Source organism: Ahaetulla prasina, chromosome 3, assembly GCF_028640845.1.
Source record: "Ahaetulla prasina isolate Xishuangbanna chromosome 3, ASM2864084v1, whole genome shotgun sequence".
Lineage (NCBI taxonomy): Eukaryota > Metazoa > Chordata > Lepidosauria > Squamata > Colubridae > Ahaetulla > Ahaetulla prasina.
In genome coordinates, this window is record NC_080541.1 from 31,673,335 (window position 1) to 31,700,111 (window position 26,777).

At 36.8% G+C, this 26,777-nt stretch overlaps 1 protein-coding gene across 8 annotated transcripts in view; it reads right to left on the bottom strand.

Moving 5' to 3' along the window:
• The window catches only part of VPS13B (vacuolar protein sorting 13 homolog B), a 357,489-nt gene extending 332,806 nt beyond the window's left edge, over positions 1–24,683 (bottom strand). For all 8 annotated transcript variants that reach the window (XR_009154228.1, XM_058175718.1, XM_058175717.1 and 5 more), the window contains exons 1-7: positions 24,239–24,683; positions 23,028–23,195; positions 21,472–21,615; positions 4,497–4,614; positions 3,250–3,417; positions 1,594–1,775; positions 243–417 (exon numbers count right to left, since the gene is read on the bottom strand). Coding sequence is in view for 7 of the 8 variants with exons in the window: in XM_058175718.1 (XP_058031701.1) it covers positions 243–417; positions 1,594–1,775; positions 3,250–3,417; positions 4,497–4,614; positions 21,472–21,615; positions 23,028–23,174 (934 nt within the window). In the remaining variant the exon portion in view is untranslated. The remainder of the gene's footprint in view (positions 1–242; positions 418–1,593; positions 1,776–3,249; positions 3,418–4,496; positions 4,615–21,471; positions 21,616–23,027; positions 23,196–24,238) is intronic.
• Between the last annotated feature and the right edge of the window lie 2,094 nt (positions 24,684–26,777).

Here is a 26,777-nt window from a genome sequence, read left to right on the forward strand (position 1 = left end):
GTCTTGGACAAAGCAATGAATTTGCACGGGCAAACTGTATCAATGGAGGGAAGAATATATTCGTGAGTAATTCTGGCCTTATCTATAATTTCCTCGTTATCTCCAGAGACTTGGCAGGTCCGTGGGTAGACGTGGCCAGGACATTTATCTATGTAATTAAATTAGAAGAGAAGGCCTTTGACTGACTTTTTGTTGGGAGTATTGGGGGAGGGAAATAGAACAGTCAGATTCTTTCTTATTACCTGAGATATTACCCAAGATATCCTTGGTGTGACAAACAGGGTCTTCACTTTCTCCATCTTTAAAGTTACCAATTTCTCCATAGTACAGTGAAATTACAAGCTGCATTATACGGATAAACATAGGAAGCTGTTGATCAGTAATAGAAAGCTTCAGACTTTCAACTAAAGTATGAACCTGCAAGTACAGAGAAAAGCACATAATAAAAATAATCAGATTCCCACACTTCCAAGCATCTGAAGACCGACAGATATAGATATCCTAGGAGAGAAAAATTTAACGTTCAGTGGGGTTGTCTTGGGTAAGTCTCTATCTTATCATACAAAACAACTTCAGAACCAAATACATTTTATTTTCAGTAAAAAATAGACATAACCGATACAATTCTGAAAGAAAATACTTTATCTTTAATAGTTCTAATAAAGAACAGTTAAAGTTAACACTAGTTCAAAAAATTAAAGTCCATGATCTAACCAATACCTTTAATTCCCTGTTCTGAAACATTTTGGATAATAAAGTACACATTCTAAATTGGAAAAGCTACTTTGAGAGAATAAAGCTCAGAATTCCATAGAAAATGGCCACTACCTAAAAAAAAATAATTTGTTGGTAGTGATCCAATATTTCTGAATATTAATCTATAATCAAGCCTGTTTGAAATTTGTTATAGCTAATAAGTTGAAGTTGCACTGAACAACTTTAAATGTCCTTTATGTTGAATTGGTAGCCTGCATTAGAAGACTGAAACCACATGCTACTGGATAAATTATGCACAAAACAACTGCTTATTACAGCATGTGGCATCAATAATACTAGTAAAATTAACTGCACATAGGGATAGTTGAATTACAATACACAAGTCCGCATCTGGAAACAACTTCAGCATAGATAAAGTTACGGAGCTTCCTCAGTTTTATGTCAGAAATAGGATAAATTTCCAAAAATATATTGTGCTGTTGACTGTTGGATTTAGCTGATGATGCTGGTCCCAAGATACATATTAAGATATGTCACCTTGACATAAGATTAAAATAAAATACTTCAGAAAAATATTCTGAACTCCAAACTAGATGATTTCTTTCCTTTAGTTATATTTTTTTCTATTAACCATAGTCATGCCAATATCAAGAAAGAAATAAGGCGTTCAGAATTTCATAGAGTAACTTCACTGTACAACATGGATAAAGTTAATACTTAACACAGAAATTCCTCAAACTTAAGTTCTGGTCATGGGTCAGAACACCATTCTCATATTTTTTTTGTTTCAGCATAAATGTACCTCAAAAAAACCTTCAGTTATCTATTTTGGTATTTTCAAGAATATATGACTCAATTATCGGGAAATCTACTTACTTTAATAATGGATGGCATCTTAGAATTAAGATTATCATAAGTGAAGTGCAAGCGAGTTCTAAACGAACACTTGTATAGCAAAGGATCTTGATAAAATTCAATTTTGCCACTAGCATTCCTCTTGTCTAGACAAACTGTACAATCAGAAAAGTTTATCACTTTCCTTAGTACCAAATCAGTTGCTATGAAAAGAAAGAAAAATATTGTTCCATTTTAATAGCAAGACAAAACAAATATTGTATGATTATTTATATTATCCTTAATATGGAAAGAACCATACATGGCAAGACCAAATAACCTTTTTTCAAAATGAACAGGCAACCGTTGATTGGGACATTGGAAATAATGCTTCAAAAAAGGAAGTGCAGGGGATAAAAAAATATACAATAGATAGTACCAGTAGGAAAACTATATTCGCATTATCTTTCATTTAAAATAAATGTGCAATTACTTTTGATGTGTGAAATAACTCTCCTCCTTTCACATTAAAAATAACAACACACATTCACTTTTGGGACAGTTCCGGCAACCACACAGATTATGTATGCTTCTTTGATATATAACAGAATAACAGAGTTGGAAGGGACCTTGGAGATCTTCTAGTCTAACCCTGTACCATTTCAGACAAATGGTTGTCCAATCTCTTCATAAAAACTTCCAGTGTTGGAGCATTCACAACTTCTGGAGACAAGTCGTTCAACTGATTAATTGTTCTGTCAGGTGTGGCTACTACGGGTTCTGTGGGCATGGCTTGGTGGTGGTGGGGTAATGTGACTGGGTGTGCATGGCCAACTTTTTTTTTTTTACTTTTAAAAGCATTTTTTCTACAACCTCTTCAGCTTGAAGAGGTTGTAAAGAAATGCTTTTAAAAGGCTCTGACGATCCCAGCTGACTTACCTGATCGTCAGAGGCTTTTGTTTTCTTTTAAAAGCATTTTTTTTGCCTTTAAAAGAAAAAAAAGCCTTTGACAATCAGGCAACTCAGTTGGGATTGTCAGAGCCTTTTAAATGCATTTTTTCTACAACCTCTTCGGCCGAAGAGGTTGTAGACAAAATGCTTTTAAAAGGCTCTGACGATCCCAGCTGAGCCGCGGGGTCATCAAAGGCTCATCTGGGCATGTGGGGGGCAGGGATTTTTGCTACCAGTTCTTCGAACCACCTGCCACCATCGCTACCGGATCGGGCGATCCGGTCCGAACTGGGAGCATTTCACCTCTGGAGCACTGCTATCTTGTCACCCCAGTCCTTTTTTCACTAGACAAGGCAAGTTCTTTATATCCAGAATTTATTTAACATACAAATGTTAAAGACTAAACTCATGATGAGTTCTGAAATACACCCTGCTGCTTGGTATACATTTCAATAAGTCACTGTAGAATCTGGAAGCCTCAACTCCTCCACTCCCTCAAAAAGCTGTGTTTCTTGTTCTAAGGACACAACAAGGAAACACAAACAGTTATCTTATCCACAAAACTAGCTGGTCTGATGTTTCATATGTCCAGTCAGAATTAATCATCTCTCTCCTAGTTTCACAGATCCCACTTACCTATCATGGTTCTCTTATTAGTCAATAGAACAACCATTTCCCAGTGTCCTTAACTGAAGACAGTGAGCTGGCTTTTTTAAGTCTGGCAGAAAGTTATGACTTATAGATTACCTGATATATCCATAAAAGCTCGATCCCAAAATTCATCTACTGTGTAACATTCCGCAGAAGTAATATTAACAGAAAGAACAATATCATCCTCCACATATTTGAGTATGAGGTTATTAATGACGATGTTGACATTGTTTATAACTCGCCAAATCAAACTTTGTACATAACCTAAGAAGGAAATATGAATATGGTGAGTCTTATTATTTGGGAACTCCACCGGTGAGCTGCTTAAAACGAAATAACTTTGTTAAATTTGACAATCTAAAAAAAGCTTTTAAAAACAAATGCCATCAACTTTTCTGGTCTTTAGTCTTCAGTAATTATAAATATAAAATAGAATGGGCATTCCCCCCGAATCAGTAGATAATCACTATCCAGTGAATGTTAATTTAAATATTACAAATTAATGCATAAGTGGAAAAAACTGGGCTACTGATGTTTTACTTAAGAAAAAACATAGACCTGCATAGCAATCTCCATTTCCAAGAAATACTTCTTGCATACATCTTCCTCTGTGCACCCCAACTCATGCACACTCTAATGCTTCAGAAAGAATGTTGAGAGACTGTGCTAGTACCTTATTAGTGATTTATAGCAACTATTGTATTATCAAACTACAATTGTGCCAATATAACAATGAGGATAGGCTTTATATTGCTACAACAAAGGCTCAGTAATTTGTAGGAGATGCTACCAAACTCTAATGAGGAAGTGGGCATAGATTGCCTTTTAGACAATTGACACCCTAAAAGACTGATTTTAAAAAAAAGTCTTTGCAATAAGTTGATGCCTTAGGATTGCTTCATAAGTCCTCATTTAACAACTGCTTTGTTTAGTGACGATTCACAATTACAATGGTGATTTTAAAAAAGCCATTTTACAACCAATCCATGCACTTGCAACCTTCACATGTCTGCAAAACAAAGGAAAGCTGAGTTTCACCGTTTTGCTAAGTAACAGAGTTGCAAGTCCCAATTGTGGTTGTGAAAAAAGGAGAACTTGTACTATTTGTAAGTCAATTTCCAACAAAAATAGATCAACCACTGATTTTCCAAGTTTATTTCTACTTAATTTTAATAACAAAGCAGAAATTCTAAGGCAGTGACAAGTGCCCCCACAAAAACTTTCTATTCAGATTTGGGAAGTAGTGTGGTAATTCAAAAGGCCTACTACAAACCTTGTATCTTCTACCTTTTTTCTAAAACAGTTATTAAGTGCCCAAATATAATATTTATATGGCAAATCACCTGGTGGCAAATCAGGGTCAGGAGAAGTCTGTTGAATTTTTCTTGGTTTCACTGTCGTTTTTGAACCTTCTGTAGTACTACGATTTGTTGAACTGGAACCACAACTTTCATGGTCCTCCTAAAATATTTTTTAAATTATTTGTTTAAAAAATTCAGCAAAATAAGTGCAAACACTTGGTAGTAAGGTCATTTTTGTATCCTCTTTAATTGGAATTAGTGACTTATTTGATTTATATCTCAGCTTTCAACTCAATGAGTACTTAAGGCAGATTAAAGACAAAACACAGAATAAGCTTAAAAATAAATTAATACTAAAACACATTAACATTTAAAACCTGGCAAAGGAAAAATATTTAGTCTACTGTTCTAAATGCAAAGAAAGTAGGAACTAAATGAACTCCAAAGCCAGCATTCCACAGAATAGAAATGATGCAGTGAGAGGTCCTCACACACATGCCAGAAAATAACTCTATGACAGTTGAGACATCTTCAAAAGGTCTTCTGCTTGGAGATCACAACTCGCAGTCAGGTTCATAAAAGCAATTCTTGAAATAGGCTGTACTCTAAAACAGTGTTTCTCAACCTTCGCTACATTAAGATGTATAAACTTCAACTCCCAAAATTCCCCAGCCAAAAGCATGATTGGCTGGGGAATTCTAGGAGTTGAAGTCCACATATCTTAGAATTGCCAAGGTTAAAAACACTGCTGTAAATCATTTAGGCTCAGGCCAACATTAAATTGTGGTCAGTAATCAATGGGCAACTGATGCACATTTTTCAGTTCAAGCAATAATTAACAGCCCAGATGCCATACGGTATTTTGAAACAATTACAACTTCCAAATATTTTCAAGGGTAGTCCATTAAAGTAGTCAAAACTAGATGGAACTAAAGTATAGACAAAAGTGTTGCCAAATTTGACTGACTTAGGAATTATTGCACTGGTAACCATAAATATACTTCTTGCCCGAACATCCTCTATAAATTTATTGATAGCTGAGGATCAAGAAACACTTTTAGAGCATGGCTTATCAATAAAAGGTAGCACAAAACATGGAAAATAATGTAGAAATAAGCTTGAGGAAAGAATGGAAAAGCTCTTAAGGGAAGGATACAATAACTCACTCTTGAAAAATGTGAAAAAGACACCCAAAATAACCTCTGACATCTGGTTGATATAGGTGAGGATATAAAGAACTCTGCCGCTTTTCAAGATTCTGTTACTATATTTCAAAACAATAAAACAGAATTGCTATAATCCTTGTGATGTCTCTTTCCTAACCTGGCCTACCTCTAAACCAAGGATGTCAAACTCACATCATCACAGCAGCATTCATGACATACAGAACTTTTTTCCCCTTCAGTAAAATGGGTATGGGCATGGCCAACGCATGACACATCCGGCCCACCAGCCGGAAGCTTGACAGCCCTGCTCTAAACCAACCAAAATTGGCTGAACCTCAATCCCAATAGTTTCCTACTGACAGCAGCATCTCTGTTTCTGTTCTTCCTAATCTAACCCATTAACAAATCTAAGTAATACTTAGTAGTAGTGACTACTCCCTTACAATTTGCTGCAAAGAGCAATTAAACCTTTGTTATCCACAAACAAATAACATCCAATTCTAAAGGCCCACATGACTTCCCCAGCAATTTCCTAAAGATGCTGAACAGCACAGGCACTATAAAAGTTGGTTCCCAGACTGATAAAATTTCAAGAGACAGTTACGTGAGCAACCAGCTGCTAATTTCCCCAGTACTACAGAAGAAACCTGCCTGTTTATTAGTTTGTGGGAAAGCTGCATAGAGGAATCAGACAATTTTCAGCTAAATACACACAGAGCTGTATTGGTACCAAAATGAGAGCAATTCACCTGTTGAAATTCTTATATTCCTACTCCTTGCACCTCAATAAACCTTGCTAAAGAAAATTCTACGAGAATCATGTTTGAAAAAGAAATAGGCTAAAGATACAGAAAGAATTATCTGCCAAACCCAAAGTTAACCATAGCTGATGTATTTAAAGATTTCTGGAAGAATAAAAAACAACCTTAAGAGCAGAGGGTTTCAGAGACAAATGACAGAATTTAAATGCTTATACAGAACCAAGGCTGCCTATTAAGACTTATGTGTAAGTTACTATTAAAATAATAACAAGACAGAAGAAATAAAAGGTTTTATGATAAAGTAGATGCATTTTTAAATAAATAATTACTATACATTACAATGGAAAGACTTATTTTTAAAAAATCAGTAAAATTTACCTCACCTTATAATTTAAGAGAAAATTGATAGAAAATATTTACATTTGATACTTCTTTCCCTTTCCATTTAATCATGTCTGATTCTTGGATACTATCTGAACAAGTCCCTGCAGTTTTCTTGGCAAGGATTTTCAAAAATGGTTTGCCATTGCCACCTTTCTGGAGCTGAGAAAAAGTGACTGGACCAAAGTCATCCAACTGGCTTTGTGCCTAAGGCAAGACTAGAACTCATCGTGTTCCAGTTTCTAGCCTGATGCCTTAATCACTACCCCATATTGGTAGAAATGTCAAAAATTGCTAAATCATAGAATAATACCTATTGGAAACATTACAATACCAAAGCAACCTGTTATTCTATGTGGTAGTCATTAAAAAACATTCAAAAATACTGTAAAGAAATACACAGCATTATTCAAAGAAGTTTAAAAAGAAAGCTTGAATTGAAACATCCGTTTTTCTTTCTAGGAATCTTTCCAGAACAAATAAATGTTTAAAGAAATCACAATTTATCAAGGTATGTGTTGACAACTACAAAGAGTAGTTTGATTCAACTTGGGGGGGAAGGAGAGCATGGAACAAGAACAGGTGGGCTAGGGAAACAAAGCACAGAGAGCATGCATCTGTGCAGGCAAGGAGAGAAAGCCAAGAAAGAAAATGCCAGGTACACGCAAGCATGCGTGTATGCAAGTAGGAAGGAGAATGTGGGTGCATGTGAACAGAAGGGGGGCAAGAGGATGTGGTGCATGCAAATGAAGAACTGTCAGGAGAGGTGAGGGATATTACTTGCAACCTTCTATGCTGGCTTTCCTATTGACTTTGTTAGCAGGAAAGATCACAAATGGTAATCACATGACCATGGAATGCTGCAACTGGTCATAAGTTTGAACTGGTTGCCAACTGGCCAAATTTTGTTCATGTGACCATGGCAGTACTGCAAAAACCAAAACTTTAAGGACCGGTCATTGTTTGGTCAGTACCATTGTAACTTTGAATGATTGCTGAACAAGTGAACGATTGCAATTTGAAGACTATCTTTTAAGTCACTGACAGCCAGTTTAGTGCTATGACTAAGGGATTAGAAAGGTTTAGAAACTAGACAACCATGAGTTTAGTCCTTTCTTGGACACAAAACGAGCGCTCAGTCTGAGGAAAAAGGCAATGATAACATTCTTCAGAAAAATGTTGCCATGGACTTTTTTGTATAATTACCATGAGTCAAAATTGAGTGAATGACAACAAATACAATCTAAGTGACTAGCCCTTTGGAATGGTGTTACTTAGGAAGATGATTCTGCACAAAATGATGATGTAACTAATGTACTTGGTTCAGAGAATAGAATAGAATAGAATAGAATAGAATAGAATAGAATAGAATAGAATAGAATAGAATAGAATAGAATTTATTGGCCAAGTGTAATTGGACACACAAGGACTTTGTTTTGGTGCATATGCTCTCAGTGTACATAAAAGAAAAGAAAAAGAAAAAGAAAGAAAAAAATACCTTCATCAAAGGTACAACATTTACAACACAAATGATGGTCATAGGTTGCAATTTAACCCTTAGTGATAGAGATAATATGAGATAAACTCATATTGCAGAGAAAAAAGAATATTAGTTGAGAAAAATCCTAAAGCAACTTGTGCTGTTGAGCATTATTTTTAACTCCTGGAATATTGCCTTATTGGCCAGGATTCTCAAATTAAAGATGGAATCCAAGAATTAAGAATGGTTATTCTACAAAGAACTTAAATCTTATAACTGAAGGCATAAAAATATTGTAAGGTATTTACATTGATCCTTCCATTTGAGTAAACTATTTGAGTTCCTAAAATAGTTGATACTACACTTAAATCTATAATGACTAAATAGTCCTAAATTAATTCTATTGCATTAAGTGTGATTTATAATCCGGAAAATATATTTTTTGATTAAAACTTGAAATCTTATTTAAAAACAGTAAGATTTCAAATCTAAATAGTTTAACAATGTAGTTTGTTTTATTCTGTCGAAATATTTCTTCCTAAAAAGTAAAGCCTACCTAGATTTTAGCTCAAGTCCTAGTGGCCTCAAAGACTATCCATGTGGTTTTCTTGGCAACAATACGTAAGCTGCTTGCCAATGACTTCTGGGATGTTTTTTCAACTTCCCAGACTACAGCCCTGACACTGCTTTGAGGTCCCCTATCCAAATACTAATTAGAACCAATCTAGTTTAGCTTCCAAGCCTAGCCAAGGTCAGCCAGGTGCTGCCACCTGCTGTTACATGTTTATTTTATTTCAATTATTTAACTAAGATTAGGCTGCTTTCCAGCTACAGTCAGAAAGTGATCCTGATGCTGAACATACTTTTACTAGAATCATTATTTAGCAAAGTTGATCATAAATTGCACTATGCTGTACTTTAATATGTCTGTTACACAAAAAATTACACACACTAATTAGGATCCAATACATCTGTAACTACATCCCTATGATCCAACAAGACAGCTGCACTCTTGTGGGACAACGACATTTAGGAATTCCTGACAAATGCATGAGATCCGGAGCTAAAGCATTATGGGTTGAGGGGATCTAACTACAGAATGTGCTCCCTCAGGAATGCAAGTGCCTTGGAATTCAAGCAATGTTAAGACATATGGCAAAATCTACCTCTTTTATAAAATTTTCTCCATTAAGAGAAACAAATTTAAATTTGCAAAAATATTTTACATTCTTTGTAAAAAAAGTGTTAAGAAGTGGCTTCTTAAAATCAATAAAAGGAAACATGGACAAAACCTATCATGTAAATAAATATGTAGAAAAGAAAATGACAGAATGTCGTGACAATTTTCTCGTCAAAGAACTGCATGAAATTACAGTTGAACAAGTTGGGAGAAAACTAAGCTATCAAATCAAGGGCAGTTTACTTTCATTCTTTTTCTAAATAGCCTTGGTATTTTTCAATTGCACATTGGATCATACACTAACCTACAAAGATTGAAGCAAAACATTTGATTCTGCAATGAAAATTCACCTAAAAATAATTTATTTAGGAATTCCTAATATTCTGATGTTTACATTACATCAGCATGATCTATGGCCCAGCAATGTGTTAAAAACGATGTTGGGATTAAGAATTGCATACTAATTATTCCCCAAAACACTAGTATTATCCAACTAAGGAGAGATGCCTTAAATGCAATACCATTAGGGCTTCCTTATCAAAACAGAAATAAATAAAATATATTTCATTAAACAGTGAAGTCACTGGTGGAATACAGGCTGCTTCCATTACTTCTCTTCTGAAGCATGAATTCCCTTCCCACCAGCTTTAATCAGTTAACTGTTAAGTCAGTAGCAATACTACGCAGCATTAAGCTTACTTAGCTATGATTCAGCAATATAAATTGCTAAGATGGGCCAGGATCCTTTTTGTGATTCTGCTTTAAAATATCGTTTTAGATTCAGCATGCAGTCAAAGCCCTAAATGTAGTTTAACTTTTTTTAAAATACAGAAATGGAAGCAGTGACAGATTTTATTTTCTTAGGTTCCAAGATCACTGCAGATGGCGACTGGAGCAATGAAATCAAAAGACGCTTGCTCCTTGGAAGGAAAGCTATGGCCAACCTAGACAGCATATTAAAAAGTAGAGACATCATCTTGCCAACAAAGGTCTATATTTTTAAAGCTATGGTTTTCCCAACAGTAATGTATGGCTGTGAGAGTTGAATTATAAGCAAGGCTAGGCAGCAAAGAATTGATGCTTTCAAACTGTTGTTGGGGAAGATTCTTGAGAGTCCCTTGAACTTCAAGGAGATCAAATCAGTCAGTCCTAAAGGAAATCAACCCTGACTTCCTTTGGAAGGACAGATATTGAAACTGAAGCTCAAAATAGTTTGGCCACTAAATGAGAAGACAGAACTCACTGGAAAAGACCCTGATGTTGGGAAAGATGGAAGACAAAAGGAGATGGGGAGAGCAGAGGATGAGATGGGTAGATAGTGTCGACGCAGTGGACATGGATTTGAGCAAACTTTCATAAACAGTGGATGACAGATGGGGGGCTGGCATGCTGTGGTCTATGGGGTCACAAAGAGTCAGACACGACTTAGCAACTGAACAACAAATGACAACTCACTAGTGAGCTTAGCAGCACAAATGTAATTATAAAAATATTTTAAAATAATTCAAATAATTTTAGATAAGGGGATTAATTAAGATTTCTGGAGTTTAGAAGCTATTAATTACTTGGCTGCTTACATTTATTATTGAATAAAAGCCTAAATTTCAGTTAGAATTTACTGAAAGTAAAATTCTGTTTTTTTCCTTATCCAAATATATGGACCCCTGAAATCGATCTATAGACTCCAGGTTAAGAAGCCCTGCTGTAAGTAATGTTCCTGACAGAAAGGAAGAGAGAAATTTTATTGAGCCACTTGTTGGATCACGGATGATCAATCTTCAGAATTTTAATTAGCCGAAACAAAGGGGAGCAAAGAAACAACACACTATTCACCACAAGGGAACTAATTATATGCCTGCAATACTAAAATTGTGTTTTAGTTCACCATATTTTAACATAATAAAAAGATAAAAACAGAATAACTTTGAAAACTTTGAAATTCCTCTTGTGATTGCCAGACTTAAAAAGAAGATATTTACACTTTATACATGACTACATTGCTATTAGTACAGGTATCAAAGCAGTACAATCTTTGTTTACTAGGCTAAACAAGTAATTTAAATCAGATCATGCCAAATATGATAAGGCATAAGACTTGTTTAAAAATTAACATAACCAAAATATATTGTTCCATGAGTCCAGAAGGCTTTCTTTTATCTGCTTTCACGCTGCTCTTAAGATATGTAATTTCCTCACTTTTAAAAGTGAAGTCATATTCCTGCAAAATTTAATTTTCACATGTGTTTCAAATTTTGTTCCTAGAGACCTAAGTATATAATTATACTTTGAATTGGTGTTTTTTTTCCTTTTCTTGGATCATATTTTATGCCATATTTTAGTTGTCTACTGTAAATCTACTTTAAAAGACAATCTTTTTCTTCTATAGAATGTTCTACACATTCTTGATACATGTTTGAGTAATCGTTTTCTTTCATCTAAAAACATTCTCCAGCTATATTATTTTGATCATTGTTATCTTCAAAATTTAAGTTTACTGCTTACAGGTTCTGCAAGTACCTAGAAATAGAAAACATAAATACTGTTTTTACGGTTTACTTTTTCCTGCTTTTTAAATGTTCTTAGAAAAATTAAAGTTTTAGATAACTCTGTTATTCATTCAGAAAATTTTGGTTATTGAATAGAGTAGAATAAAATAAATAGCACTAAATAATTCTCACAATAATGGAAATATTGGAGACATATATAGGGCCTTGCAAAATCTATAAGAGCCAGGGGCAGAAAATACATTCTTTCTGCATCCCACCAGGTGGCATTCTTTATATCAAGGGTTTCCAATCTTGGCAACTTTAAGACTTGGGGACTTCAACTCCCATAGTTCCTTAGCCAGCTTTGCTGGCTGAGGAACTCTGGGAGTTGAAGTCCCCAAGTCTTAAAGTTGCCACAGTTGGAGACCCCTGCTTTATATTATTCATTCTTACATGCAGCCATTTTTTTTGCCAACAAAGTACACAATTAGGAAACTATGGTAAGCTTTTAACCGAAAGATATATTAAATTATATATTATTTTATTTTATTTTAAAGATTTGTTTCAATTCTTCAATATTCTTTTCTGAAATACACATTTCAAAATGGAAATAGTTAAAAAGTTTTTATTTGTGATAATATATATTGTTATTCTGTCTCCAAGCAATTCCTTTTAAAGCGTTTGTACTTATATTTGATATATGGCCTCTTAACCGAAATTAATGCATATAGGAAGCTGGGCCTTTTTTTCAGCAGTTCAAAAACTACTTGATGGATTATGGCATTATTTTGATTGGATTTAAAGTGGATGCTTTTTTCCTTCAATCTGTAATAATTACCTATAATAAAATTGTCACATTTTATAATGAGAAACTATACATATACAAAAAAGCAATTTATAAATATATTATCCTACTTTTGCAACATCTACTAACTATTTTCAACTTGTTTTTCAGTGCAATACTATTAACCAAGATAAAATACAGTGATTAAAAAATGCAACAGTTTATAGATAAAAAAACTAATCAGATGTATAATCTACAATAACTAACATCAGTACAGATTTGATCAAATGGCATATTCTGTCAGGACAAGGAGCTATATATCACCTAAATGCACAAATTACTTTAAAATATATAATCTACAGTATTAATAGGCTATAAAAAATAAGCTCTTAAAGATATATATGGAACAGTTTAGAGAAAAAGGTTGGAAGCTAATTACCTAAATTCCTTAAGCTTCTAAATATAGGTATAGAAAAGAAAAAAAATGATTGCTAAAAAATATAAATGAAAGCAAAGATAAATCCTATCATTGGCACAAGTCCAAATGTTACTCTCCACGGGTCCACATGCTATGGAATAATTTGTCCAAATGTCAGTTGTAATTTTCAAAATGCCTTTCTTGCCATAGATTCTTAAACATCTGTAACAAATACTTGTTTTGAGAGTGCTTTACATTTGTGACATTTGACCTTTTGCTATATGCCCCACAAAATTCAAGTTTCGAATACCACGCAAGCAGGAAACCTGATCATTCCAGCAGTAGCCATCTGCATGGTCCAATATCAAATATTAGTTCTGGGTTGCACAATGTCATGTGTTACAAATCTGTTTCTGCAGCTTCTATAATTAGTTGTAATTTGCTGCTTCTAAAATGTGTTTCTTATGGGACATCTGGCCTCAAAACTTCTACCTTAGCACTGAAACAAAAAATACTTAGTGTTCTGGTGTTTTATTTTTTTAAAATATAAAGCAGTACATGGGTGGCATAACTAGGACCAGGCTTCTTTTTAAAAAACAAGGTTCTCATTATAGTAATATATTTTTAAAATGAAAATACACAAAAAAATCAACATCATCATAAGAAGAGTAACGCTATACTTCTGCATACTTTACCTTGAGAAAATCCTTATTTTTTAATAAACATAGATTATACTAAAAGGCATTCTAAACAGAAATTTGGTTCTCTTGTACATTTTACAAGATGATCATAGAAATGCAACAAGAATGATTACTAAAGGAAAATTAATAGGCTTAAAATGTATCACTCTCAGGAGCAAACGCTTAAATAACATCCCTACAAGTGACAAATAAACATAAATCATCTAAAAGAGAAAGAACAAAATACATTTTTAAAAAGTATAGACATACATGTCCATCATTCTATTCTCTTTGGGTATACATTTTGCTTCCATCATTTCATATACATTTCCTGTCACTATTTAATCTTGTTAAATCTCGTTCCAGCTGTATTTTTTTCAATATTCCCTTTCTTCTCAACCTTTCATTATAACTTAATAATTCAAACCTCATTTATTGTCTCTGTATGACCAAATCATCTCAACCTACTCCTTTCTTATTGTTCAGTCAACTGTATTCAATTCATGTTCTTCCACACCCATTCTTTCTTGACCTTAACTCTTCTTGCTTTACCACACACAATTTTTTTTTTAAATTTACATTTATATCCTGCCCTTCTCCAAAGACTCAGGGCGGCTTACAGTGTGTAAGGCAATAGTCTCATTCTATTTGTATATTTACAAAGTCAACTTATTGCCCCCCCAACAATCTGGGTCCTCATTTTACCTACCTTATAAAGGATGGAAGGCTGAGTCAACCTTGGACCTGGTGGGACTAGAACCTGCAGTAATTGCAGGCAGCTGTGTTTTTAATAACAGGCTTCTTACAGCCTGAGCCATAGCATATTCCCATTGAACTCAATGTACTTTTACATTTCTCTTGTCAACTCTAACTATTGCTCCCATATAACAAGGTGCCAATTATCACCTATAAACTGGTTCATGGCAAGGGCCAAGTTACTTGTAGAATCATATACTTCCAAGAGACATTATCATTGCATGAGATGGTATGAAGCACTGTTATCTGATGGAACTTAAAAAGTGTGTCTTCTCTGTTGTAACATTCATGCTTTGGAACCACATTCATTACCCAACAAAATTCAGATGGCCCCAATTCTTCTGGCTTCCAGTAAGACCTCGAAGACATGGCTTTCCCCAGGCAAAGGCTGAAAACTGAATGACTGTGACCTATTTATATTGTCCTAGTGGACAATCACATAAATATGAGCCAGCAGTGTGCTGCAGCTGCCAAAAAAGCCAACACAGTTCTAGGCTGCATAAACAGAGGGATAGAATCAAGATCACATGAAGTGTTAATACTATTTTATAATGCCTTGGTAAGGCCACATTTGGAATACTGCATCCAATTTTGGTTGCCACAATGTAAAAAAGATGCTGAGACGCTAGAAAGAGTGCAGAGAAGAGCACAAAGATGATTAGGGGACTGGAGGCTAAAACATAGGAAGAACGGTTGCAGGAACTGGGTATGTCTAGTTTAATGGAAAGAAGGACTAGGGGAGACATGATAGCAGTGTTCCAATATCTCAGGGGTTGCCACAAAGAAGAGGGAGTCAAACTATTCTCCAAAGCACCTGAGGGTAGAACAAGAAGCAATGGGTGGAAACTAATCAACGAGAGAAGCAACTTAGAACCAAGGAGAAATTTCCTGGCTGATTAATTAGAACAATTAATCAGTCGAACAACTTGTTTACAGAAGTTGTGAATGCTCCAACACTGGAAGTTTTTAAGAAGAGATTAGATAACCATAACCGTTTTTAAGTTTTTAAGAAGAGATTAGATAACCATTTGTCTGAAGTGGTATAGGGTTTCCTGACTAAGCAGGGGTTTGGACTAGAAGACCTCCAAGATCCCTTCCAACTCTGTTGTTCTATCCTATATTATGCTTTTCTTTATGTTGTCTTTATCTTTTTGATTTAGGGGGTTTGGTTTTAATCCTGCTTTAACCGCCAGAGTTACAATGTCCAAAGTTGTACAAAGTTGTACAAAGTTGTGCAGCCAAATAAATAACCAACAGTATAGAAGCATAATCTTATGCTTCTCCTTTTTGGTAATTTTTGCTTCTCTTAATATTATTTATTCACACTACTCTGCTATCTGCATTCGTAGATATTAAAATGTCTGTATTCATTTTAGTGAAGATTCCACCAAGGCATACAAAATTTACTTTCTCCAGATTTTTTGCTATTTAGGTATAATTTGCAATCCTTCTTCCCTATTGGACACAACCGTTTCTTTCTTTAAAATATTAATTTTCAGACTCATTCATTGCTTCATACAAACTGAATAACATTTGTTATAAATCATTTGGGTCCTTAGCCAAACCAAGATTCACCTGCATATGAAAGTACACATACATTAATAATTAACGAATTATCATTAGTCAAAACTCATTAGTCAATACAAGCCAATTAACAAAGCTCATTAGTCAATACAAGCTTGCTTTATGTTTATCCATAAATATATTAACCAAGGGAAATATTAAGATTGGATAGTAGTTCATGATAAGAGAGATTCCTGAGGTATACATTTCAAGCATAGATGAGAGCAACAAAATAAGTTCCAAATCAGAAAATGCTGTTGGCAACAAAACCAATGCATCCTTTAGAGCAGGGGTCCCCAACCTTTTGGACCTCAGGGACCACCAAGTTCAAAATTTGAAATCCCGGGGACCACTAATACGAATCCAGCGTGCCGCTTGCTGAAGCACCTGGACTCCCAGTGATGGGATGGGGTCCTTTAGGCACTGTCCCTCCTCTCTCTTTCTCTCTTTCTCCCCCGCTCCCCTCTCTTCCACTCTTTCTCATTCTCTCATTCTCTCTATCCCCTTTCTCTCTCTCCCACTCATCCCCCCTCATCTCTTTCTCTCTCTCCCCTTTCTCTTTCTTTCTCTCTCTCTCCCTCTCCCTCTCTCTTTCTCCCCCTCTCCCCCCTCTCTCCCTCATCTCGCTCCCCTTTTGTCTCTCTTTCTCCCCTCTCTCTTCCCACTCTCTTTCTCTCATCTCTCTCCCCTCTCCCCTCTTTCTCTCTCTCCCCTCTCTCCCTCATCTCTCTCCCTTTCTCTCTTCTCTCCCCTCTCTCTTCCCCACTTTCTTTCTCTCATCTCTCCCCTCTCCCCTCTCTCTTTCTCTCTCTTCCCACTCTCTTTCTCTCTCCCCTCTTTCTCTCTCTCCCCTCTCTCTCTCTCTTTCCCCACTTTCTCTCTCCCCTTCTCTCTCATTCTCTTTCTCTCCCCTCTTTTCTCTCTTTCTCTCTCTCTCCCCCCACTCTCTTTCCCTCTCCCCCCACTACTCTTTCTCTCTCTCTCTCTGATTTTGATTCTCCACACGTCCCTTTCAGAGCCAGGCTGCTTCAAGCAGGAGCTGTGAAGAGGGTGCCCCCCCCCCGCGGGACATCCCCAGGGAGGCGGGCAAGCCGGGTGGCGGAGCACCCTTTTAATTTTCCCTCCAGCTGATTAAGCAGCCCAGAGACTCTGGGAGGAGGAGGAGGAGGAGGAGGAGGCGGGCAGAAGCGGGAGGGGGCGGAGTGCTCCGGAGAAACAAGGCGTGCCAGGAAGGACTGCTGCCTGCTGTACTGACCTCGCGAAATTGAGGTGGGGGGTTCGATACTTAATACAAAACATCCCCCTTCAGCCCCACCCCCGCACTTCTTCCAAGAAGGCGGTGATCTCATTCTCTCTCATTCTCTTTCTATGACTCATTCTCTCTCTCTCCCCCCCCTCTCTTTCTCTCTCTCTCTCCCTTTCTTTCTCTCTCTCTCTCATTCTCTTTCTCTCTGTCATCTCATGGGCCAGCCAGTGTCTTGGGGCTGAGAGGAAGTCAAGCGTCTCCCCAAGAGACCAACGTGCAGGAGCACCAACAAGGGCCGGAAGAAACAGCCGCAAGATCGAGCTCCTGCTCTGGAATATGGAGAAAATCTCCATTTCCCCCCCTTCCCTTGCCAGGGGGGGAGTGACTGGTAAGAAAGGGCGAGGGGCGGGGACAGCCACTGGTGGGTTCAGCCGATAGGAAACTAAAGCAGGGGGAAGAAACAGCCCGGGATTCTCACCATCCATTGCTTCCGCCCGCTTGCACCGCCATTTCCCCCCCCTGCACCATTACCTCATTCCAGCCAGCGAGGGCTCTGCTTCAAAGTTACAAATTGCCCGAACCTCCCTCAACAGCGGAGATTTACAGCCCCACCATGAGCTGCCTGGCCAGTCCCATCTTCCAGAGCTCTAGTCATGGGACTGGCCATTGCTTATCCGGAAGCAGCTCCTCCACCCGGTTGGTGACTGCTGCTTTAGAGACACCCTAGAGTTCTGATGAGAGAGACACTAAGAAGGTCTTCTATAAGGAAGGTACATACATGTATACATAAATGCCTTACCTGTACTTATACTACATACAGACTCCAGGTTCCTCAAGTTAAAGGAAACAGAAAAAGTCTAACACATTCTCTTGGGATGCCCCTCTTCGCTCACAACCGTGTAAAATCAGAAGAAACTATCTATTTTCCTCTAGCTGATTGATCACCAAATATATCCAGAAGAGTCACTAAATGTGATGAATATGCTACTGCTGGAGTGTCAAACTCAAGGCCCACTGGTCAGATCTGGTCCATGGGGTCGCCCTGGAAACAGCAAAGGACCAGTCTGTGGTGCCTCTGCCATCAAAAATGGAGCTCAGGGGCCCATGTGCGGCCCTCTTGGGCTCCATTTTTGGCCGCGAAAGCCTCCTGCAGCTCTCTGCCAGCAGAACAAACTAAAAAACAAAAGGAGAAATGTTTCCCCTTTTACATTTGAGCATGCAAGAAGGGACAGAGGAAAGAAAAAGATGGGAAGATGGGAAGAGAGCAAGGAAGGAAAAACAAGGAAAGAAGGGAAGGAAGGAAGGAGAATGAAGAGGGAATGAAAAAGAAGAAAAGGAAGGGAGGGAGGGAGGGAGATTATAATGAGACTGAGGGAGAGTCTGAGGGAAGTCTTGCCTTAGCACTTGACCACCAAGTGACATCGAGCTGGCCATGCCCACCCTGGCCACTCCTACTACGACAACAACCACCCCAGCTCCCGGAGGTCAAACACAACCCTGATGTGGCCCTCAATAAAATCCAGTTTGACACCTCTCTGCTACTATTAGATTTTCAGTTATCCAATATACTTAATAATCTGTCCTTGCTCAAGTTGATTAGAATTCTATGTTTATTCTACTTATTCGTATTACTGTTTTAAAATGTGTGCTTTTTTTTGTTGGGCTTTTGACTATAAACTCTGTTATTGTTGCAATACTGCTATTTTAACAATGTTGTTAAAATTGTTGTACTTTCTCAATAAAAGCAGTCTGTGTTATGCTTTTAACACATTTCTTGTATACTTTTATAACTATCCCTCTGCTGCCTTCCTTTCATTAGTAGAATTTTCCAATTAAATAGCCATGGAAATGTCTAAGCTACAAGCTACCTAAAAATAGTAACAACATTTTTTTCAGTTGATTGCTATTGAAAATCTTGCTGTAACCATCCTTGCCATCTTATGTTTTACCATTTTATATCAATGTCTACTATCTGCACAGAATTCCCTTATAAAGGAGTCAAACCCATTCTTTTTAAACATTTTGTTACTTTTGTCTTGAGAATACACTACATGAAGGGCAAAAAAGAAAACTCTAACAAATTGGTAATTAAAAGAAAAGTATATGTGAGAGAGAGAAATGATAATCTAGAGTTCAATTGTTGATTTAGAATATTACAAAATATGTAGCATGATAGAACAAGGTCGAACTTCATCCTCTTTTCTGTCCTGAACTGTGGCCAGCTACTAGATCACAACAAAGCATGAAAGTTATGGAATTTTCAGCCATAGCATCTGGATTTAAGTTTTATACTGCACTGAAATGTCCTGTTCAAATTCGAAAACAAAGAACTGACTCTTTGGCCGGCAAGTTGTAGAGGCCAACCAGTAATAGATGTATCATTAATAAATTAAAGTCTTATAAAAGCAGTTTGCCTTTAGTAAACTTTAGGGCACTAAATTTAGGACAGGGTAAATTCCATTTAATTTGTTACACAAAGACATTTTTCATTAATTTACTATCTTCAGTTTCTGCAAATATGATGCATGTGGCCAGGGAACCAGATGATGATTCAGAATATGCTTCTTAAGCAAACACTGGATCAGGAGCAACAAATCTGGAAAATTAAGTACTCATAGCCCTTGACTTGTGATTGGTCACTCAGCCTCACCCCCTTATCGTGTGGTCACATGATTGCATTTGGGGCATTCAGCAGCCTGCCTACATTTATGAGAGTTTGCAGCATCCTGTGGGCCTATGACCACAATTTATAATGATCTTTGTCACTGGAAGTAAACCAGTGTTTATTTCCAGTTTCTTGCAAACAAACAAACAAAACAGCCATTGGCTAAAAAGGGTTGCATTCACTTAATGACCACTGCAAAAAAGGTCATAAAATCAGGCACAGTCATGTAATGACCTAGTTAACAACCAGCACAACTTACAACCGTAATTCTGGATTCAATTACGGTTGTAATTCAAGGATTACCTGTAATGTATTTGATATTTAGGCCCCATTTTACCATTTATTTGAGTAATTAGTGGCTTCCTCTTTTTTAAGAATCTGATTCTTAATTCTAGTAAATTAGGTACATGCATTAATAGATTTCAAATACATTAATGCTAATGTATATATTTACCACCTTAATATGATAAATCTGGAAGAATCATCTACATTTACCACTGGAAATAATTCATAACTGCACAATTCCATTATTTCACAGGTGTGAAGACAAATTATTACAGTGTCAAAAGCAAGCAACTTAAATCCAGATTAGTCCATTATAAGCCTTAGACACAAAAGGCAGCTGGGTGACTCTGGGCCAGTCACACTCTCTCAGCGCAACTTGATTCACAGGGTTGTTGTGTTGTGTTGTTTATAAGAATAATAAAAGCAGGATATAAAATAATAAATAAGGGACATGCAGAGACTATCCCTCCCACCAAAAGAAAGCAAATTAAAACAGATTGCACCACAAAAGAAGGGAAAAAATGGTATAGGTATTTGAAATTCAATTTCACTATAAGTAAAGCTGAATCTGACATATAGCAATTGCTGAAATTATTTCATAATGAATACAGTTTTGCAATAAATTTATCAACATTTGAATCCTTAAATCTCTTGGGACATTTCCAATTATGGTATTTGCCAAGAAAACCTTGACAACTCAAGTTTCACATGCTTCCCAACCACTGAGTTTGTTCAACATTAAATCAGAATATCCAGTTACTAGACTATAAATTCCAAGTCAAGATGATTTACATGGAATTCAAGAAATGGTACAGAAGGAACAAACGATATTAAGTCAAGGATGCTACTTCTGTATCTTTTCCAACAAATAAAGAGATCCAGAGTACTAGCTGGTTAAAAACAAAACTGAAGGAATTCAACTGGTCATGACATTCTCAATCCCAAACCTATTGCCAGTTCAGCAAAAAAGCGGTACCAACTTCTTTGAGGGAAAACATAATTTCCCTGAACTTTCAATCATAATTTCACAAAAATTATAAAGTGTTTTCCAAAATTCTACACATAAGATTATTAACACAAAATGCTTTTAATAAAACTAACAATGTTAAGATGTCATCTGACTCAGTTCAAACGGTCTTATTTCATTTAGACTTGCCAGTTATTACCTGGAGTCCATCCTTTAACTTCAAGATGCATTCCATTGTATTGATCGTAATAACGACTGGTTCCGAACCAAGTTTTGTCCATGGTACATGAATACGCAATTCGTGAATGTGTCCACTTAAAAAGGTAAATGGTAATTTCAGCTCCTTGAAAATAAAGAACATGAGATGACCAAGTTAGCTATTAAAACCTAATTTAAATGATTTGCTTCAATACCTACTTACAATTATTAAAACTTATTTCAGCTTATTCCTTGTGTGTCCAATCACACTTGGCCAATAAAAAATTATATTCTATTCTATTCTATTTCTTTTTAATAGCTAGCAATATTCACACACATCAAATAATTTACTGCAATATATTTACCCATTCAAAATAACTGGATTTCAGAGAATTCACAATTCTATGGATTGTTTAGATTTTATAACTGATGCTTGAAGATTCGATAGTAAAAATGCATAGCTTACAAAATATGAAATATATTAACCATATACAACTACCATGATTTCTGCTGATGGTTACTAAAATACAGCTTACAGCATCTTTCAGAAAACAATCCCATTTAATGTAACCTTTCAAGAATTTTAGTTATGTAAGTTAGATCTTTTACGTAGGCACAAGAGACTACAAATCATAACTTATGTTTCAATATATTAAATTTGCTCTAAAGCAGAAATTCACATGAATCATATATCTATGGATCTGCATTCTTTGCCGGACTGAGAGACTAAATAAACAAGACATAGGAAAGCACTTATTGATATTGTACCTTTGAGAAACGAGATTTCTACATGAGCGTTAAATTTTTAGAAGAATAAGATATACTGATAAAACAAAGTGGTGGGTGTATGTGTATGTCAAAGAAGAAAATACAGTTACTAAAATAACTGAAGAAAGAACTATCTTTTCTCACTATTAATAATTAAACATGAAATAGTAACTATAATGCAGCACTTAAAGCTGACAACCCAGACAATAACAGTTATATTTGTAATTGCAATTTTAATCTACAATTATGTGAGATGTTTATGCTTTTTGCTGACTTATGAGAACTTCTTATTAATATCAATTGCTTGATAATCGCCATTGATTCAAATGTAAGTTTTAACAATAACCAGTTCACACGTCAACAATGAATGAAAAATAAATATTGGTAGCTATTAGTACTTTTATAGTATAGCTTTAAGACTTCAATGTACAAAATGTTAATTTAGAACATTTTAACAGAATTAGATTTTTAAAAGTCTTCTTGCTACATAGTATTTGTCATTAAGTATCAAAGAAAGCATATAATAGAAATCATAGGCCTACTTCAATATTTTGATAATTGCTTAATTTAATTGAAATCCTTCCAAAATTATCACGTATTATATAAAAGTGTTTAGACACATACAGTATTTATCAACATAACAAGGACACATAACATATTAATAAATTATATCATATAGTTATAATATATAATATATAGTAATATAATATTCTCAGTTATCATTAAGAATAACTTATTTTAGGATAAAGTTTTATTTAAGATTTAATCAAAATAATTACAATAACATACCTGTTCAAGAACATCAAGTTTTAGCTCAAGTTTGCTGAGAACTACATCTCCTCCCCAGAGTGACAACTGTAAATCAGAGGGCTTCAAATTCTTGATGTAACGATTCACATAACTCATTAGAATAGGAGTTACATAGGATTCCAGCATTGTGCCTTTATTCACAAGAGCCTTTTAAGAAAACATATTGTAACTGTAGCATAGATAAAAATTTAGGATTAGCTGTGGTTCACGAGTATTAAACAAAATCTCATGGATTTAAAATGCCATACTGTATTCTAACACTTTGGATCAACGTATATTTACTTGAAAATTTAATGCAATATATAAGTAGGTATTAAAAAGTAGAAGTAAATCCAATGGAATCTGTGGCTTTTACTATCAGCTAAATGATAGTAAAGATATTGCTATTATACAAATATATATAGCAAACTACAACTATATTTAGTACAACAAAACCTTCTTCTCTTTGAACCCGAACCCCCCCATTACATGCATGTGTGTGTGTTTGTGTATACATTCACCCTCAGGTATACAATCATATCCCTCAAACAATGACTTTTATGAAATGAGTCTGCAATTAAAAGGATTGCAACCAGCATGATGTCTTCTTCCAAACATCATGCTAAGCCAAAACTAAATTTCTGCATTTGGGTTTAATGTTTTTTTTAAAACTCAGTCAATGATTTAACTCTATAATCTTACATTGGACTGAAACGTACAGCAAATTAAATGTTAGTACTTTCTGTAACGGGTTTGCTCTTAGGCAACCATACAAGTTGGCTTTAAGTGCAAAATACAATTAGGGCATCAATACTGATGTACTTTGAATAAATGTGTATTCTGCCCATAAATAATCATGATCTTCTTGTCTGAATGCAAGCAAGCAAAAATACAGTATTTTTTAAAAAATACCGTAAAATATCTAACTTTACCACATAACATTACTGCCCCAGTTGCGTCTCTCCAAAAAAACAAAAAAAGTTTCCACTATGTGCATCGTCTATTTCACTTGTCGCAATGTCATAATATGACTTAGCATATCTTTCAACACAGTTAACAGCAGCTTGTTAAGTAAGAAAACCTCCTACCCACACTTCACCCATTAATTTATATTTTTACGGTCCACGATAACAGAACTTTCCTCATTAAAGCGGCGATATATTCTCAGAAGTTCCCAGTGCACAGAAGAAAACATGCAAACCACCTCGTACCTTTCAAGGACTGGCTTTCCACGCGAACCCCGAAATTCGGCGTGCCCCCCCCCCCCCGGAGAAGGTCCAAGAGGTGCAGCTTCGTATTTCTGGGGGTGAGACCCCCCTCTTCTTTCCCGTTGAACCCCCTCCCCACTCCGCTGCCTTCGAGCCTGACACGGTCCAGATGCGTGTTCCTGCTTGGCGTCTTCACATCTGTCTCCCGAGTAAGTCTCCTGCCCAAGCAGCCTCCGGCTCTTCTTCTGACCGCCGAGTCCGTTTTCGCATCAGGCCTCCACGGTCAAAAGCCGCTTTTCCCAGGCGCCTCACCAACCGCGGAGCTCCGAGCCACCCGCCGCCGGGACCCTCATTTTCAGGGTCAGCCCAACAGAAAGAGGCCGCCGAGGGTCAAAGGGGCTGCGCTCTCCACGCCCGCCGGGACACTTCCGGGTTCCACGACAACTGGTGTTCCGCTTAAAGCCGCCCCTCACGGTCTCGGGGACAGGTTTCGCGATGACACCATCCGGCGGAAGGCATCCCGGAGGGCGAAAAGAGGGAAAGCGGGCGGGAGGCGCTTGCGGTCGTAGCCGGAGGAGTCGTGCGCTTTCTATTTTTGCAGCGAGCGCCGCGAATTCAGGCGGTACGACGGACTCTGGAGCATCCCGTCATTTTTGGAGCAGAGTTCCCCTAGGAAGTAACAGGCCAAGTTTTTTCTTTCCTAGCGGTGCTTCTGATCCCGGCATTCTTCGTGAAGATTGCAGCGGAGCAGGAGAGTCCAAGTCCAGGCGGGAGGGAGGGAGGGAGAGAGGGAGAGGTTTGGACCGGGATCCATGGAAAGGGAAGATTGAGCCGGTCTGACTCCTCCGCCTCTTCTGACGACCTGCATTTTAAAGCACCGCCGGCTCGATAACTGAATGTGCGTCCCACGTGTTGTGAGGACCCAGAGGATTGGAGTCAATGACGACGTGGATGCTGGTCTCGGGAGCGTTGACCCAACCACAGCTTCGCTTTTATGTTTGACGTGGAGACATGGAAGGAGGCTAGGATTTCTCTGCTGCTGAAGTGCTGTCTTCACCTCTCCTTTAACTGGCATGAAATGTAATATCTTTTCTTTTATGTACATTGAGAGCCTATGCACCAAGATAACCAGAAACTATCTACTTTTGACCTCACCCCATTCCTAAGAGGTCTGTAAGGGGCGTGCATAAGAGCAGAAGCGTGCCTACCGTTCCTGTCCTAATGTTCCCTTTAATTGTATCCAATTCGTATAGTTATTAGAATAGAATAGAATAGAATTTTTTATTGGCCAAGTGTGATTGGACACACAAGGAATTTGTCTTGGTGCATATGCTCTCAGTGTACATAAAAGAACACACTTACATACTTATGCTTATATATATGCTTATATATTGTATAGTTATTTCATGCTTATGCCTATATATACTGTTGTGACAAATAAATAAATAAATTCCTTGTTTGTCCAATCACACTTGGCCGATAAAAAAATTCTATTCTAACTACGGGGACAATTTAGCTTGCTTTTGTTTCGACTCCTTGCTGAAGGGTGCTGTCCTGATTCTGTAGGGCAGCCAGTATAGTTGGCTAATTCCACCAGGCTGATCATCCCTCTTCTTAGCAAGAGAAACAATCCCCAGTCTCATCCTGCAGAAGGAGCCGGCTAGGTCTGATTGCAGGATTCCCTTGTCATCTCTAGACTCCATCCTGTTGTAATCTAGAGTCAAATAAAGTTTAAAAGAACCAAAGTCACGAAGGGAAATGAGTCACAAGCACTACTTTTATTCAGAATTGTCCATTTAGAAACTGGACAAAATTGGCAATATATATATGCTGGCTGAGGAATTCTGGAAGTTGAAATGCACATATCTTACAGTTGCCTACTTTAAAAAACACTGACTTAGAATTTTTCCCATTCTTGTACTTGCAACAGCTCCTGCTTTCAAGATTCCTCAGTTTTCTTTGAGAGAAGCTGGAGGTGGCAGATCCTGCCATTTCATCAAGTTTTGCCATTACTCCTTTAATCTATCTCAAGCCCCAGTGACTTGAAAATAAGAGGGAAAATAAAGCATATAATAAAATGTGTGCCATGATGAAAATCTTGCAACATACTTGCTTGCATCAGACATTGGGATGCAAGTATGTATTTGGCAGTATGACACCTCTGAACGGATGTTATTTTTGCATCATTGTGGCTTCCTGTGGGCACAGCCACAATTGAATGGACATAGGTAATAGGGGAGGAATGGGGTCAGTGAAAATAACATAATCTCAAATGTAAGCAGTGGTAGGATTCAAGTAATTTAACAACCAGTTCTCTGCCCTAATGATTTCTTCTAACAATCAGTTTGCCAAACTGCTCAGATAGTTAACAACCTGTTCTCCCAAAGTGGTACGAACCGGCTGAATCCCACCACTGAATGTAAGGCTTGGTTCATATAACATGGTAAACCAAAATGTAGTATCTTATTATACAAACCAAGTCATGGTTTGGCTTGATATTGTATGAATACAGCCTAAGTATTTGTTAAAATGCTACTTTTAC